The sequence below is a fragment of the Bactrocera tryoni genome, chromosome 4 (genome assembly GCF_016617805.1).
Source record: "Bactrocera tryoni isolate S06 chromosome 4, CSIRO_BtryS06_freeze2, whole genome shotgun sequence".
Taxonomy (NCBI): domain Eukaryota; kingdom Metazoa; phylum Arthropoda; class Insecta; order Diptera; family Tephritidae; genus Bactrocera; species Bactrocera tryoni.
In genome coordinates this window covers 9,773,886-9,790,944 of record NC_052502.1, presented here as the reverse complement: position 1 = coordinate 9,790,944, position 17,059 = coordinate 9,773,886, and the positions used below count along the sequence as shown (strand labels likewise).

Sequence of the window (17,059 nt, the reverse complement as noted above, 5' to 3'; positions counted from 1 at the left end):
TTCCTGGGCCTACCAATGGATGACATCGATGAGAACTTATCTAAGACTTACCATCCTAATGGAGATTAGGTATCCGTTACAACAACAGCAACGTCAAAACTATTCATAAACGAAATTTGAGTTATATGTCGGGCAGTGGCTCTTTTAAGTAACTGGATCTTAAGAAAATCTTAAAATTAGTCTTATTTATAAATTATGATTTGCAATAGGCTTGTTACCAAAAAATCGATAATCATATATGACTAATCAGCGCTGATTGTAAGCTGATACGTAAATCCATAATGAATAAAAAAAATTAAATTAATCGACAAAACATTACTTTCTGCAACAAATTTCTTTTAGTGTATCTCATCACATAAATACTTATTGTCATGTTTTCTTTCTATTTCAGGTCAAAACAATAGGAAACGAAAAGTTTGAGGTATTTTCGAAGTTTTGAATATATTAAACTCGAACCAAGGTTGCATAGCCAAGTGGAAGAACAGAACTACTACCTAACAGGAATACACACGTATCCACTAACAAATAAATAAATTACAAAAAACTCAGAAAACCACACACACATACAGAAACAAATACACCTGTCCTCATCACAATCATGTCAGCGCGAAGTCATCCACAAATGGCACCACCGCCACCACCCCCCAAACCAAACAAATCCGGCGCCATATATGACAGCCATGCAGCCAATGGCAATGGCACATACGCCGCGAATGGCAACGGCAATGGCAGCGTTGGTGGCAGTCGCAGCGGCAGCATATCCTCGTTGACAGACAATCAGGGCAGCCTGCAGCGCCACAGTCAGAACGTCAATGGCCGTAGTACGTGTCACACGCCACCGCGCACAGATCGTGAACAGGTCGTAATGACGCCAAAAGGTAAAACCGCTAACAGTACCGTTATACTGATCGAACGCAAGCTTGTCGATGAGATAAACGAGCGCGTTCATGTCGCTGGCGGCGATCACACAGGCATTATCATAAATAAGGACACCGTGAGTGGACAGAAGAGCGAATTGTTGCCGGCACAATTATCGTTGGAGTTTCGTGTATTCTTGGTGAGCGCCAATACCGGCAAACATTCGCAGGAATCACGTACGCTGCGCTTCTGGTTCCGTCAGTGGTTGCGCAGCGACGAGAAACAGGCACAGATTGCGCAGGATTTCTTCAAAGAGTTGGTTAGTCCGAAGGATTTTCCCAGAGGTGAGTGAGGAGAAGTGTGTATTAAAGTGTATATGACAAAAGAAGAGAGAGGGAGCTCAATACAACTTTTTTGATTGTAGACATGAAGTGTGTCTTCGTTTTTTTTTTTGAGATTTTTGTTTTTTCGATATTTCGCAGATTATGTGGGCTTCATTAAAAAGATCATGAAGTTGCTGCAACGAGGTTACGATGAGATACAGTCTTTAGAAATCGAATTGCGCATTTTGGAGGAAACTGCAGAGCCGCCATCACGACCACGTAAGTATTCACTCAGCAAACTAAAGAAAAATTTTATTTTTATTTATAAAAACTGTTTTTTTTTATACCCAATGTTGAAACTGAGCTTTCGAGGTGATTCCTGAAGTTTAGTTTTCGTTTTAACAGGAAAAATCTGTGATATTGAGGTAATTTTTTTAATGTTTGACGAACTCGATAACCAAAAATGTTCGCGCAAGATAATGAAGGCTGCCAGACTTAACAAGGCAGTAGTACTAAACTTTTTTCCGTATATCTACAATAGTTTTCAAAGAAACTCAAGACAGTAAGGAACCTTACGTATTTAATATCAATGGAAGTATCATATTTCGCAGATATAGACCATCCATATATCCAGAACTTCGAACAAAATTAACCTAAAAAGACTTACTAATATAATGTCGTCGCAACAAAGTGCACTTTAGACCCCAAAGACATAGCCAAGGATTAACAAGTTGTTAGTAAGAAAATTTTAGAACTATTTTTTCACTTTAGGTTAATCTGGTAGGCCAATAAGTTACGCATATACTAGTTTGTTCCTTTGCGATACCAGATGGAGTTAATTTGCTAGGCCCAAGAGGAGTAGTCATCTCAGGCATCCTAAGGGACGCAACTTTTAATAGACTCTGCGGTCTCACTATCGATACATCCTCCGGTGTATCAAACCGTGGGCACCCCAGATGCTTACAACGAAGTCTAGCCAATGCGGTACTCTTACAAGTGCACAAGAGATGCTCCATTGTTTCCCTGGTGCCCTGCTCTAGACATGTCCTGCAGTCTTTACGATCTGTCAGCCCCATCCTGCGGTCGTGCGTCGCCAGCAGATAGTGACCAGTTAGTTTTTCACATTAACAAGCCTTAAATACTTGCGTTGGGTATAAAAAATTATAGTTAATTTTTTGATATTTTTTTCACTCAAACTTTCCTACTTTTCAAACTGAAATTGATTTATTCCACTCTTCAACTGCTGCGGCGCGTTTGGTGGGTGCGACGCATCACTCCACCCACCACAACACTAACCTCGCACAAGCTAAAGAAATGAACTTGTCAAAAGTAAATAAACACACACACACACACTTGTCAAAAGGAAATACACACACACTTGCACATCTACTTTAATTCTCTGAATTTATCTAGCTTAATTTGTCATATTAAAATGTTTCGTCTCTCTTTCTACTTCTCTTTCTCCTACATCCTTATTATATTTACAACAATGGTGTTGGCAACGCATACACCCCCATGCACACACATATGTATGTATGCATGTGTGTGCGCCTATATGCATACATTTACTCTGCTCTACTGCTCTGCAATTTCTTCCCTTTCACTCATGCGCAACGGTACATCGTCGAATTTGATGTTTCGAATTTGCGAATTTGGCATGCACGGCGGCATGTGGTTGTAGCGCGCGACGGTTACATTATTTACTGTTATGGTGATTGCAATCGCAAATTCGAGGAGGCACTAAAGGCGCAGCGCAAAACAGGTGATGGCGATGACTTAATGAAAGCCATTTGGCTGGATATCTATAACGAGCAACTAACCACACGACGCAAATGATTGATTAGCGCGCATCCCGAAACGCATTACATACATACCCACATATATACATATATGTATGTTATATATATGTGCATTCTAACACACATACATAACTTTAGTTGTAAGTGTTTGTTTAGCTGTGTGTTGTTGATCCACCAACTCCTTGGCGGCATCTTAGAAAGCAAACAAGGAAACAACAATAACAAATCACAAATTTTTTCGTTTAACCATAACAACCGTGCTGAGCGCTGCTTAATAACCAAAAATTGAAGAAATAAATAAGGCGGTAGCTTTACAAAAACAACACAACGCAATTGTAAACAAATGAAATTCTGCGAATTGCTAAAATAACTGTTGTTGCATCATAATGTTAATCTGATAATCGTGGTACTCGTGATACTCGTTGGCTGACTTGCATATATTTATTTATATGTATATTGTGTTAAAGCCAGAGTTGCGCAGTTTTCTATGAACATACATACATATCGTCACCTAAAATGCAAAATAACGTAACATCAAAAAAATCGAAATTGAGTTTTTCATAGAATAAAATTTTCAGCTTCCGCTGTCATATATAACCAATTGATAACTAATATATAACCAATTTATAAGTAATGCATAACCAACAATAAATAAAATTTGAGTGGTTTCTATTATAATATATCGATTTTTCTTCGCCTGTAAAGTTATAAAAACTGGTGTTACGTTATTTTGCATTTTAGCTGACGATATAGTACTCACATACATACATATATATTTATGTATATGCAATATGTACTTCATGCATATATACATATACATATATAATTTTATTTTTTGTTATTTCTCGCCGCCGCTGATTTTATCAAATTTCTTTCATCAATCTTGTATCTACATTTTTTTGTGTTTTTTCTGTTGTTTTGTTAATTTTTTATTTTGTTTATCGTTCGGCACTTTGTTTATAGTGTTTTATATGTTTCTGTTTTTTTTATTTTTTTTTTTTAATTCTTGTGCTATAAATCCAACCTTGCTTTGCTGACGTTTGCATGATTTTGTTGTGATTTTCGATTTCGTTGATTTCGCTGATTTTTCTTAGTTTTTGTTGTTGTTCATCTTGGGAATCAGGTACTCGTGCCATTCGTCATCATTTCTGCTAGAATTACTAAGTGTATAAAGTAAGCTGTTAAAAAAATAAATAAATAAAGTAATTTTAATGAAGTATTACATATTGTCTGGAAAAATATTTGGAGTGGATTATGTTTGCTTATCATAAACTTATAATGAGTAACATAGAACGATGAACTGGGCAAACGGTAGAGATATTACTAGAACTTATATATAATATACTATACACTCAAAATGTTGCAGTGGGTTTCTTTCCAATTCTATTGAGCAATTGCGCCATTGAAGTATTATCCGATGTAGCACTGCCGACTTGTTTCAGGGTTATTTTTATCACCTCAACCCTTCGCAAATTACGGCCATTAAAACCATTTTATATATGTAGTACATTTGATATTAATTAAATGATATTTTTGCTCATCAAACAAAATCAATGCCCTCTTTTGCTGTGCCTTCGTCTCTCGAGCGTTTATGGGATTTCAAATGGGCTTTCTGCCACTGTCAAACAAACGTATAATCAAATTACATATACTCCTAGAAATTGTGCTTGGGTCAGCGATTAAAGTGACTATTTGCCCCCCTTCCTATCCAATTTCGTTTGGCATTTCAATTTCAATCAATTGAACTTCTCAGAACTTTTATAGTTAACTCTATCGGTTAGTAAATGTAAATTTTACAGGATCCGAAGTGTAACCAATTAAAAAAGCCATACATTCGGTTTGGAAAATAATTTTTATTTATTTTAAAATGTAAAATGTGTGAAAATAATCATAAATTCAGGATCAATTCACTTTTGCTCAACATGACCACTTTTTGCGTTAACTATGGCCTTGAGACGGTCAAAAAACGAATCGCAAGCTGCCCGAATGTGACTTGCCGGTATTTTGGCCCCCTCACGGTCAATGGCTTCCTTCGGCATTTCGAGACTGGTGTATTTTTTACTTCGGACCCTGCTCTCCAAAATGGCCCAGAGAGAATAATCCATTGGATTCGCATCTGGTGAATTCGAGAACGTTGTTTTTCAGCCATTCTTGGTTCACTCGCGCTTTGTGAGACTTTGCTGAGACTTGTTGAAACGTTGGGACCGAAATGTTTGTTTGCCCACGGCTTCAAAGCAGCCTCCAGAACACTTTCCCGATAATATGTCGCATTTATAATACTTTGACGCCAAGCTCGATGAAAACAATTGGAGAGCGCCCATCTGCGGTGTCAGCGGCCCAAACCATTATTTGTGGCGGGTGCTGCCTCCTGGTGGCCAAGCGATGACTTAGATTCTCGTATGAACGGTTGGTCAAGTAAACCCTATCGTTTTGAGAGTTTACGAATTGCTCCATAGGAAAAATTTTTTCTCTAGAAAACACAATGTTCGGAATTAGACCGCTTTCGGCCAAGCGAAGCAAATGCTTCGCTCTCTCAAGTCTTACTTGTTGCTGCTTCGGTGTGAGATCGTGGGCCTTTATTCCCATTAAGGTGTTTGAGCTCACGAACAATTGCTGGCTGTGATTTTCCGGCTAAATATAAAGCAATTACACTATTACGTTTGAATTCCATCGCTGATCATTTTTTTTTTTGCGTTCACTTTTGGCAAACCGCTTTTTGTAAACTTAGGAACAATACTCCGAACTTTCATTCAGCAAATTTATGAATAGCTGATTCCAGTGCGACAGCTACGCGAACGGTTTGAAGTTGGTTACACTTCGAGTGCCGGGCCCTGTATCTTTATATACCAATATTAAACATGACCCCTGTGAATTAGGTTTAAAGAGAGTGGTGCTATGAAATTGAATACGCTTTCCATACTATTCTGTACATAGAATGTTAGAAAACTTGATTATAAAAAAGCCAAAAAACATTTGATATCGAGGTTTGTCAAGAAAGTACAGCGAATTTTGGACGTTATTTCTTAAGAAAATGCTTTCTATTCACGAATATCTATTATGTACCCTAGAAAGTAATCAATACCAGCTGTATTGCACATCTGCCACTGTTTTTTCTAATCCTCAAAGCATTTCAAAAACGATCCAAAACACGTCCAAGCAAAATAGCTGCCAAAAATTAATTATAAATTCGAAATGGCCCATCTTGTCAGCATAAGTCCCTTACTTTATATGAGTAACAACATAACCCAACAAAACAATCGAATGCACGTAGCCCGCAAATAATCAAAATACGCGCTGCTTTTTGTACAAACTTCGAATATGTACCATTTAACTGCTTAAAGTCATCCCTATTTAGTGAGAAGTGAGGGTCTTCTCCATGAGTGTGATCATATGTATATTTAAGTCGATTTTTTCGTAAAGTTAAGGAAATAATTTGGAATAATTGCAAAGAAGAATAAACACATATTTTTACCGAAAATAACTCATAAAATTTGAAATAAATGGGGAGAGTAAGGTTAGGTTAGATGGCTGATGAAAGAAAAGAAGAACTCCTGTGTTCGAACTATAAATTAGCAAAACACTCTGTAGCCAACAAATTTGCACATCTGTTTAATTTCCATTCCCGCCAGCTCGGTGGGATACCCAGGTGTTTAAGCCTTGTCAAGAAGGAAGTATTGAGTTTTTTTCACCTCATCTTCTTTCATAATCAAAGAGATTTTTATTACATACCATCTATAAAAATTCTATAAAGCGTTACTGAAAAAGCCGAATATCTCGAGAAGTATTAATGATAGCGATTTTGACCTCTGACCTTTTTTGTAGCAAATAAAAATTTCTACAAGTTTGTCATGTAGATTTTTTCTACAGCTCTTGTCATTAACGAGATATACTACTGTGCCCAAAAAATAAGGTGACATATACAAAAAAATGCGAAATTAGTGGAAAAATCAGGTTTAGACCCCCGTACTACCTCGCCGGTGTGAGTTTCGACCTTGTCGCAATGGACACTTTTATAGAATGTTAAATTATGAGGAATATGTGTCTAAAGTCAAAGCGATGCCATAAAATGTCTCTGAGTTATAGAAATTTAAAGTTAAAAAATCACGATTGTCGTGTATTTTCAATGGAAAATTTTTACATGCCTTGATCCAGTCTTTAATGTAAATATTAAGGGCTCAAATTTTCGGGGAATTTTTTTTAGGTTATTTAAAGGGAATTTTTTTGACGGCATTGAAAAAATTAATAGTTAAAAAAACACCCCAAGGGTGTAAGGATAGGATAAGGGATAGGAAAGCAAATTGTTACAAATTATAGTTTGGGCATGATCTCAAATGGGTCAGGAGGATATTCCATGCTGTAAAGTTTTTTGTCTGTGAAAAGGTGCCTCTAAATATTCATTAGACGGCTTAAATATTTTGAAATATTATAAATTTTTAAGTCAAAATACGAGTAATATACGAATAGTAAAAGAACAGGCACCATCCAATTTTATTCCATTATAATTATTATTATTTTCAATTATTAAATTTCTTTATTATTTTTTATGCCATGCTTCGCCTAATTAATAAGTCTACCGTTAACGAGTATCAGAACCACGAAGAAAATACGCACACAAGTTGTGCATTTAAGTACATACATACATACTTACATATAAATGCATATGTACAATTGTCTCTTCGAGCTACTTTGCAACCCGATACTCCTCACATGGTTCGCATAACTCGCCCATAACCTGCTCGCCATTACAAAGCTTTTGCACTTTAACCCGCCATGCAGTCCATTGACTTTCTTCCGGGGAGCGCTGCGCCTCATAACTGCGCTAATTTGCCATACTTACTAACAAGCCTACATACACATGCATACGCATGCGTAAGTGCGTACCAAGCGGGGCACACCACTCCATTGGCTCACTGGCTCACTGCTGTGTTGTTGTTTGTGCCATTTGTTCGCTGCGCGTTGGCCCTTTAACTCCCATATTGAATGCAAATTATCCAATTTAATGAAATTAATAAAACAACGGTCTCGCATGCAATTACATACATACGCCTCGTGCATACTTTGTTGTGTTGATTTTGGTTTTAAATTTTACATTTTGCATGTGATTAACAAATTCGTTTAATTGAATGCATTCTGTTCTCTTTTCTTGCCTTTCTTACCGTCGCTCATGCTCATGGATTCGTGTGAATTTGCAGTCTCACTGGAAGAATCACAGTTCGAGTCGCCGCCTTTGACGCCGGAAAAGGTGCTCGAACTAATTGAGCAAGCCTATCCGAATCCCATTACACCGGAAGATTTGGCTAAGTATGCCTATAATTACGTTAATTTTTGTTTTTGTTTCTTAGTATACATATTTAATTGTTTTGCTTTTCAGAGACTATGGCTGGGAGGAACAAGATGTGCTCTTGGTATTTATATCGCTGAAGGAACGCGGTCTTATCAAATCCATGGAATATAATTCATACACGAGAATACATCATGAAGACAAGGAGATTAAGGTGAGTGATGATTTAGACCGAATAGCATTCCTAAAATTATAATTTTTTCCGCCAATAAAGGTCGTTAAACAAATGCCAACCATTGCTTCGAATAAACAACCCACAATCGCCATTATAACGGCACAATATTGTGAGAAACTTGCGGTGGATGCCATGTTGGAGAATAAGGAAACGTTTGTACGCTATACTACAGTCGGTGAGTCCGATTTTTAGTCTATAGATATACATGTAACTTTGAGTATTATATTCGTACATACTTACATACATACATTCTGTATTCGAAGTTTAGGAATTCAAAGCAAAGTAGAACTTTATAGCACAGAGCATGAACATTCAATAAGCTGGTTTTTCATGAGAACAGCAGTCGTTGTGTTTAACGTGGTCAACCCTATCTCACGGTGCTCGAAAGCACAGCGGATCAAATCAATTGCTTTGATATCACGATATACGTTAAGTACCAATGACCCAACTAAAACCTCTGCCGTACTTTGGGTCCGTCACCCGGTTGCAATGCAACTTCACATTCAACTGTTAAAGTGTCAGTTCTTCTTGCATTAGGTGTTTAACCACAACTTCCATGGTACTCCCCGAGAGACCAGTCCCCATGAGCAGATTGGAGCTAACTCCAAGGGCTCCTGCTCCTCGTGGTACCAGAAGTCTACGAGCGGACTTCGTAGCCGAAGCTACTACCAGTTGAGCTTCCATACTGGCCTGGACTTGTGATCAGGGGTTGGACCCCAAACGTACATACCAATCACACAACAAGTTAAACAAATTCCCACTTAAACTCCTACGCCGCCTAAACAATTCAAGCGAAAAAGGCCCTAACAGTTCGGCTTTCCGATTAGTGTAAATCACACCGTTAACATCTAACCACCCATCAGTTCAGCTAACCCCTATACCACCCAGATCCCTAATGTCCGTGTACATCGGACATTCTACAATTACATGCAACCAGGCCTCAACGTGCGCTCCACAAAAACATCCCGATCTATCATATATGTGCCCATAAGGAAAAAACCAAACGTAGACAGAATCTGAAGTCTGGGTTACCCTCAACAAACCTAACGTCCCGGATGCACTCTTAAGTCACCCAACCGTTAGGATTATTGTTCCAACGGTCTTGTCATCTACTTCTGACCCTATCATCTAGAAGCCTCCTGTTGCCTAGATATCCCTCCCTCTCCACATCTTCATCGGAAATCCAGTTATTCCACAGCCGTGAGAACTGTCCGACTTGGTCTGTTGTCGTTCTTATAAAAACAGAAAACATTTCCCACAATTTGGAGTAATGCTGTTGAGTTAACAGTCCTTGTCGAATAAAAATCCGAGTCGATCCTAAGAAGTCTTACAACCGGCTGAATCTTTGTTGTGGTCTTTAGATCAGAGAAAACTTTAGCACTAAAAGTTTAAAGCACAAATATATCTATTTTTATGCAGTATGTATGTAAGTATGTATTTAAATAATTCTTTTGATATTAAAACAAAGTCTACATGATATAATAGTTATTTCGCCGAAATGTAATGTGTTACATTATATCTTTAATTTTTCGACATTTGATAAACAAAACAAACAACCGAAGATGGTTTTCAATACTAACGAATTGCAATCATTTTCTTTCTCTTTCTTCCCACCTGAATTGAACCGACTCCCAAACGGCGATTTGTCCACTGTCCACACTATTTATTCATTTCCACATGCAAAAAAAACTTAAAAAAAATAAATAAATTCACTTCTCTCATACCAGATACCGATCCCAATTTAACAAACACCCTCAGAAAATCTAAAAAGAAAAGAAGATTTGGTAAGAAAACTAAGAAGAAGCTAAGTTGTGTCTACTAAATAATATCGCTAATTTCCTTTGTTGTGGTTTATTGTGTTCTTTTGTTGTCAACATCTTGGTTCTGGGTATTTGTTGTTATTTCGTTTTACATATGTATATATGTATATTACATACAAAAAAACACATACAGACGAACATAAATATGTATTGTGCGTTCTCGTACACAAATACATACACATTTTTACATATCCGTAAGAGAAATATTATTTGAAATTACAATTTTTTTTAAATTTATGGAAAATAAATATTTGCTCTTAAGTATACCATACAAAAACATTTAACCATTTTTACCATACATCACCATCACTCTGCACATTACCCACCTCTGAAAGCTTAAGGAATAACCTCACTCAGTCATATGCGTAAAATTCATCCAACGATTCCTCGAACTGACTAAAAAGGAGTAATAAAGGTATCAAATTTCTCTATTCATCACACTGATCTCCTCAAAAAATGAGATCTCCGAAGAATGAATATGTTTTGTTAGGCAATCTAACATAAGGGGAGCATACAAGAGAATAAATTTGAAACATTTTTCAACTCTGCAAAGCTTTTACATTTCAACACATCAGGTTTATTATCATTCGAAAGAAGATCCTTTGGAATTTATTTTTTGAAGATTTTCGCTATCAAATGTTGGCCGCGACTCCGTCTCAGATGGCACATCAGTTGAGTCCAATTTTCCATGACTCATTCGAGTATTTCGACCGGTAACTGGCGTGATGTTTTGTTTCAAAGCCTGAATCGAAGCGGAAAAAGTTTAACGGTGAGATATCTAACGAACTTGGTGGCCAATCTTGGTGGATCTTCTTGGAACTTTTCAAAAGCCCATAGAGCGAAGCGATGTCGCTTGGGAAGGTCGAGCGGCTTCAGTTCTTGCACACTTTCAATTTAAGATCTCCACGTAGAATATGACAAGTCTTTCCATACGTCAGTCCGAGTTGCTACGAATGGCGCCGAATCGACTATCCACGGTCATCGTGTACACTCTCAAGTACGGCTGTGATATTTTCTTCTCTGCGATCTTTACGTGGTCTATTCGGTTGAACATTGTCCAATAATGAATGCAGGGTCTGAAGTCAATTTGTGAATAATCTCTGAACCCAATCATGTTTTTTGTGTATGAAAATTGTATAAAGTTCAATTACTACTCGTATATATAATTTAACAATAATCGTTTTGTCATCTGTCAGGTATCAGTTGTCACAGTACATTTTCATTAATATCCATACAAACTGTATATACAAGTAATACAATAATTAAGCTAAGCACATGCCAACTTCAGTGTATGTTATATACAAGTAATCATAGTTCGTCGATGAAATTCTGAGTGAGGTCATTCACTATACTAGGCTGAGCCAACATTCGCTGTAATTTTTCCACAATTCACAATTCACTTTCTTCATTTCAACTCACCGTTTCACTGTTTTGTTGTAAATTTGCCCATTTTGTCAACTGTCACACCGAAATCACCACCCCAAATGAACATAAATATCTGGGTATTCTCCAGCTCCTACTTAAGAAAGTTGTGAGTAATGAAATCTTTACTCTATAACCAACAGGCGAATCGAACGTCTACACCTTGGGCAACATTGGCGCCCATCGCATTGTCAGCACGAAATTACCCTCGGTGGGTAGTACACGTGAAGCAATGACCGCCACTGGCAATACAACGACACGTCTGCTGGGCACATTCCAAAAGGTCGACTATGTCTTTGTGGTGGGCGTGGCCGGTGGTGTGCCACATTATACCGATTACAAAAAGCATGTGCGTTTGGGAGATGTCGTGATTTCATATGTGGACAAACAGCGGGCGCTGTTAAGCAAGTGAGTAGCAGCTGCGGATGGTTGAAACAAATTTGAAGTGTCATAAACTATGAATTATTTTTAATAAATTTATTATTGTTTTTTAAAACTTTTCAGAAATGAAAAACCCTATGTGTATATCTACCAGAGCGGCGAAGATGTCAAGACCTATTTCCCCATCAACGACTCACTCCAGCAAATCGCCGAAGGCCTACAAGCCAACATGGAGGTCAAGCGTCCATGGGATACCTACCTGCGTGAAGGCTTAGCATCGTTGATGCAAAAGACGGAGAGTGACTTCAGTCGCCCGTCCGCCAATACCGATAAGCTCTTCATGAATATCGGCAATAATGAGGTCATTGAGGTGGCACATCCCATCGCCACGGACACTGTGGACGGCGTGCCACGTTCCCGCCTACATCTCGGACCTATTGGCTCGGGTCGCGATCTGGTGCGCAGCGACAACTCGCGCATGGAGTTCGCTAAGAAGTATGGCTTGCTTGCCACCGATGTGGAAATGAGCTCGGTGCTGGACAGCATTATCGGCAACTGCAGGGAGAGCTTCATATTGGTGAAAGGCAAGTGGCAAATGAATTTATGTCAATTTTATGAAATAATAAAACTCAATTTCTGCGCTCACTACAGGTATTTCCGATTACAAGGACGGCATGTCGACGCGGAAATGGCAGAATTTCTCCTCTTTGGCGGCCGCGTCTGTGGTCAAATCGATTATTTGTGGCATGGATGCGCCAACAAACGTTTAATTAGCAAGCAAAGTGAAATTATTCTAATCTATTATATAAAATTTATTAATATAGCGCAAAGTAAATTATTTGATAGACCTACGTATACAGTTGTCTAACGGTTAATTGTATAAAATATTAAGCAAATGAACGTGAAAGCATTTAGATTTCTTTATACTGACTTATACTTGATAAAATCACATATTTATAGTATACAACAATTTAACAGCATTAATACATACAAATATACAAAGTTGCATAATTATTAATTCTTCTTAATAATATTTACTAAATTCTCGGAAGTAATGAAAAACAATTGTTTGCTGCACTTTTTTATTTACTACTTTATCTTCCTTTAAGTAAAAATGATTTTTCATATATTTTTGCTGCAATCTATAAGCATTCGTGTAACGGTAATCAAAGTGTTTTAGTTGATAAAGCGAGAAGAGAAAATTGTGTCCTTGTTTTATGTAATAATTTTTGTTATATTTTATTAAATTGTTAATTTTTGTATTGCAATAAATGATTACACATAGATCATAAGGTATTTATCAGGTATTTGTTTGAGCGAAATTATTTCTGTTATTGAGAAGGTGAGAATATTTAGATAAGTTTTATTTAAGAATTTTGAAAATATTTTAAATACTCATTTCATTTTTGCTTCTCTTGAGTCATTTGTTATGGGTAGTTGACTAAAAAGGAGTGTAAAACTTTCTTCCCAGAGCACCAAATTGGCAAAACGTGTGGTAAGCTCCCGAGGTATTGATGGCAACGCTTCAATTTAACGACAATCAAGTTCGATAATCGGCCTAAGTGCAGTAAATTGGTATCATTAGAAACTCTCTTAAATAAAATCAATTTCCTTGAAGATTTTTATAACCTGAACAGGGTATATTAAGTTTTCCACGAAGTTTCTAACACCCAGAAGGAAGCGTCGGAGACCCTATAAGGTATATATATAAGTATAAATGATCAGTATGTTGAGCTGAGTCAATTTAACCATGTCCGTTTGTCTGTCTGTCCGCCTGTCTGTCCGTCTCTCTGTATATATACGAACTAGTCCCTCATTTTTTAAGATATCGTTTTGAAATTTTGCAAACGTAATTTTCTCTTCAGGAAGCTGCTGATTTGTCGAAACTGCCGATATCGGACCACTATATCATATAGCTGGCATACAAACTGAGAGATCGGAATCAAGTTCTTGTATGGAAAACTTTTGCATTTGACAAGATATATTCACGAAATTTGGTGTAGATTATTTTCTAAGGCAACAATGTAATATCCGAGAAAATTGTTCAGATTGGATTACTATAGCATATAGCTTCCATACAAACTGAACACATAGTTACTAAAAGAAATCCACCTGTGAAGGGTATATTAGCTTCGGTGCAGCCGAATTTATACATTAATTGAATCGAAAGGGTAGGTCTAGCGAGTGGTATCTTTTCAATTCCTTCTACGTTGTGAACTATCGTTCAGCTGTTGAATCGCAAATATATTTTCATGATGCTCCAAATGGAAGAGGTAACGTCTGCTAAATTCTTCTATTATTTCCTTTACAGTAAACAGCTCTAGAACCCGCTGGAGGACATCTTTTCTCATATAGAAATATCAATCAATTGTAATCCACAAATACTTTGAGCATGTACATATTTGTAGGTAACAACTGACCATATAAAGCCACTTAAGGGAAATTTTTGTGCTTGAGGGTAAATACTGCTTGTGCGGGCTTTTCGGTGTTGATGCTAACATTCCATTTGGTGAGGCACGGTTCTACATATGTAGATTATTCAAATGCATCTGCAGTTGTCTAAAAGAGGTATTATAGCCTTGATGCTAGCAGTGCAGTATCATCAGCATAGGTTGCCATCATTTTGGTGTCATTACCTTGGGGCACGCTAGCACCAACTGGTCTCAAATCCGAATCAGCATCACGGCATCTAATTTAACATTGTTTTATCTTTAATTTGAATAATATGCCTCAAAGCCAGACTTTGTCAAATACTTGACGGACATCGAGAAACGTAGCAGGGCAGCATTTCTTATTTTCCAGAGCATTACATTATTCAATTGTGGCATGAAATTTTCTGATGCCAAAGTGATGATTCGGAATAAGCTGTTTGTTTTGCAAAACCGGCAAAAGCCTGCCTGCGTAAAAATATTCCTTCGAATACTTCTGAGTAATTACCAGTAGACTAATTGGTCGATAAGTATTAATGAGATGTTCAGGTTTTCCGAGTTTAAGAATTAAAATAACCTCAGCAAATTTCTATTGCGATCGGATATGACAAAACCAATCTGAGCATTCCGTTAAAAAGCTTGACAATCATGCTGATAACGTTTTCGGATAGCGCTTTAAGTGCAAATGCATTAATTCTGTCATGACCTGACGTATGAGGTTGATTTGAGTTGTGGAAAGTATTGTGTTTAGGATCACCTTGTATACCAATTTATGCTCAGGATCAAATTCAGCCATACTAGTCCATATTAAGTGCGCTCAAACACGATCAAATCCATACTTATTTTTTCCCTTGATTGGTAAACCAGTTTTATGTTCCATATGCCCACGTAAGTTATCAAAAACTTGCTAGTCCTCCATCACCCTCAATAAATAACGAAAAAAGTAAAGAAATAGTACTTAAAAATCGTCGTGTTGGCATCAGGAAGATAGCAGAGGATCTCTTATAGGCCGATTCAACCATTTTGGTTAATATCTTGAGTATGAAGCGTGTTAATGCTTTACTCGTACCGAGAGACTGGTATAAGCCGCGTTACATTCTAGCATGATTGTGGCCAAACACGAATCAAGAGTCACCGCTTAGCCATCATGTTCGTCAGATTTGGCGCCCTGTACATAATTAAAGTTCAATAGCGGCATTATTAGAAAAGCTCTTGCTTTCGATTGGTAGAAAACTCTGAAAAAGTCAAAATATAGACCTACATACATACATATGTACATGCCATGATAAAAGCTCTGTTAATAAAGCTTTTAAAGTAAGTACAATAAGTTTCTCAAACTAGTTGAAATATACAGTGTCGTGCAAAGTAATGGAACTTTTTATGTTTTTGAATATATTTGAAAAAATTTTGAGTAAAAATATGCAGTGTTGTCCAAAGCAATGGATAAATTTAATATTTTTGAAAATATTTGCGGAAATTTTGGAGAAATATATAAATTTTTAGGCAAGACTCGTGTAAGTAAAGAACTTGCTTATTTTTTATGGTTAACTCGTAATATATAATCTACTATTTCACCGAGTTTTTCCTCTCAATTGAAATTAGTGCTCTGATATTAATCGAAAAAATATGGGTTATGTAGGTTCTACGAGTTCTTAGCATCTAAAGGTTATAGGTTTGCAATCTCTGTTCTGACAGGTATACCGTGGGAAGTCTGCCGAAGGGATGCTTGAATGCAGAGGAAGTAAAAAGAATTCCGGATTATATTAGTCGAAAACTCGTTCCTTATAGTGATCACACTCACGTCTAACTACTAAACCACGGTGTGGGGGCTGATCTAGTGCTAGTTCACTGATTTCGTGAGGTATACTCGTAGTTTAGTAAGCTAATCAAAAAGTACTTGTGGAGTTCAAAAACCGAGTGAACAAATTGGCTCATCTTGTAGTCTCATGTTTTGGATTCCAGTAAAAATTTAAACTAAGGTTCATTTATTACTCTAATATCTGTTAAATGTGTGATTTATTTCATGAATTATGAATCTATAAACTACCCTTTGACTACACTGTGCTTCTCTCTTACAACTTGTTGATACTTTCTCAGCTAGTCTTCACACCACAAAATACATACATATGTATGACTGTGAGCGGCATTGAGAAATTTTAGAAAGCATGTAGTAGTATAACGAAGAGAGTATATTTAGCGCCCAGCTGATATGAAAATGCCGGTCTCGTAGAGGTTGTGAGAACAGCTGAACATGCTTATTGCTGGAACTGGTCAGGTAACTCGCAAGAATAAAAGCAGCTCTCAACAGTGGGCAAGACACATACATACATATTGATAAAAACGAGAATATATGTACATATATACTTGTGGAAATTCGGGGTTGCCATATGATATAATATTTGATTAGTAGAGGGTTTTAAAAGATTTTTTAAAGTAAAATATTCGGATCATTTTTAGGCATTTTGATAAATTTTTTTTTTAATTTTTTGTTTTAAAGAAAGACACTTTTTT

The 17,059-nt window shown here is 37.0% G+C and overlaps 1 protein-coding gene across 4 annotated transcripts; it reads left to right on the top strand.

Moving 5' to 3' along the window:
• The first annotated feature begins 391 nt into the window (after positions 1-391).
• On the top strand, positions 392-13,415 carry LOC120774133. 4 transcript variants are annotated; one of them, XM_040103516.1, is made up of 10 exons: positions 392-1,202; positions 1,341-1,460; positions 2,863-2,943; positions 8,173-8,281; positions 8,352-8,475; positions 8,536-8,671; positions 10,224-10,280; positions 11,882-12,146; positions 12,243-12,703; positions 12,771-13,415. In XM_040103516.1, the coding sequence occupies exons 1-10, from the start codon at positions 599-601 to the stop codon at positions 12,887-12,889; spliced, it is 2,076 nt and encodes a 691-aa protein (XP_039959450.1). In that variant the 5' UTR covers positions 392-598; the 3' UTR covers positions 12,890-13,415. The 4 variants fall into 4 exon arrangements, with proteins under 4 accessions (XP_039959450.1, XP_039959452.1, XP_039959451.1 ...); XM_040103518.1 differs by lacking the exon at positions 2,863-2,943; XM_040103517.1 differs by lacking the exon at positions 10,224-10,280.
• The last annotated feature ends 3,644 nt before the right edge of the window (positions 13,416-17,059 follow it).

Bases quoted from the DNA above. Each gene is read 5' to 3' on its own strand.
- LOC120774133 (XM_040103516.1), top strand. From the start codon at position 599: ATGTCAGCGCGAAGTCATCCACAAATGGCACCACCGCCACCACCCCCC. The intron at 1,461-2,862 runs GTAAGTATTCAC...ATGTGGTTGTAG, and splicing joins AGAGCCGCCATCACGACCAC to CGCGCGACGGTTACATTATT. The intron at 8,282-8,351 runs GTATGCCTATAA...TTTGCTTTTCAG, and splicing joins ACACCGGAAGATTTGGCTAA to AGACTATGGCTGGGAGGAAC.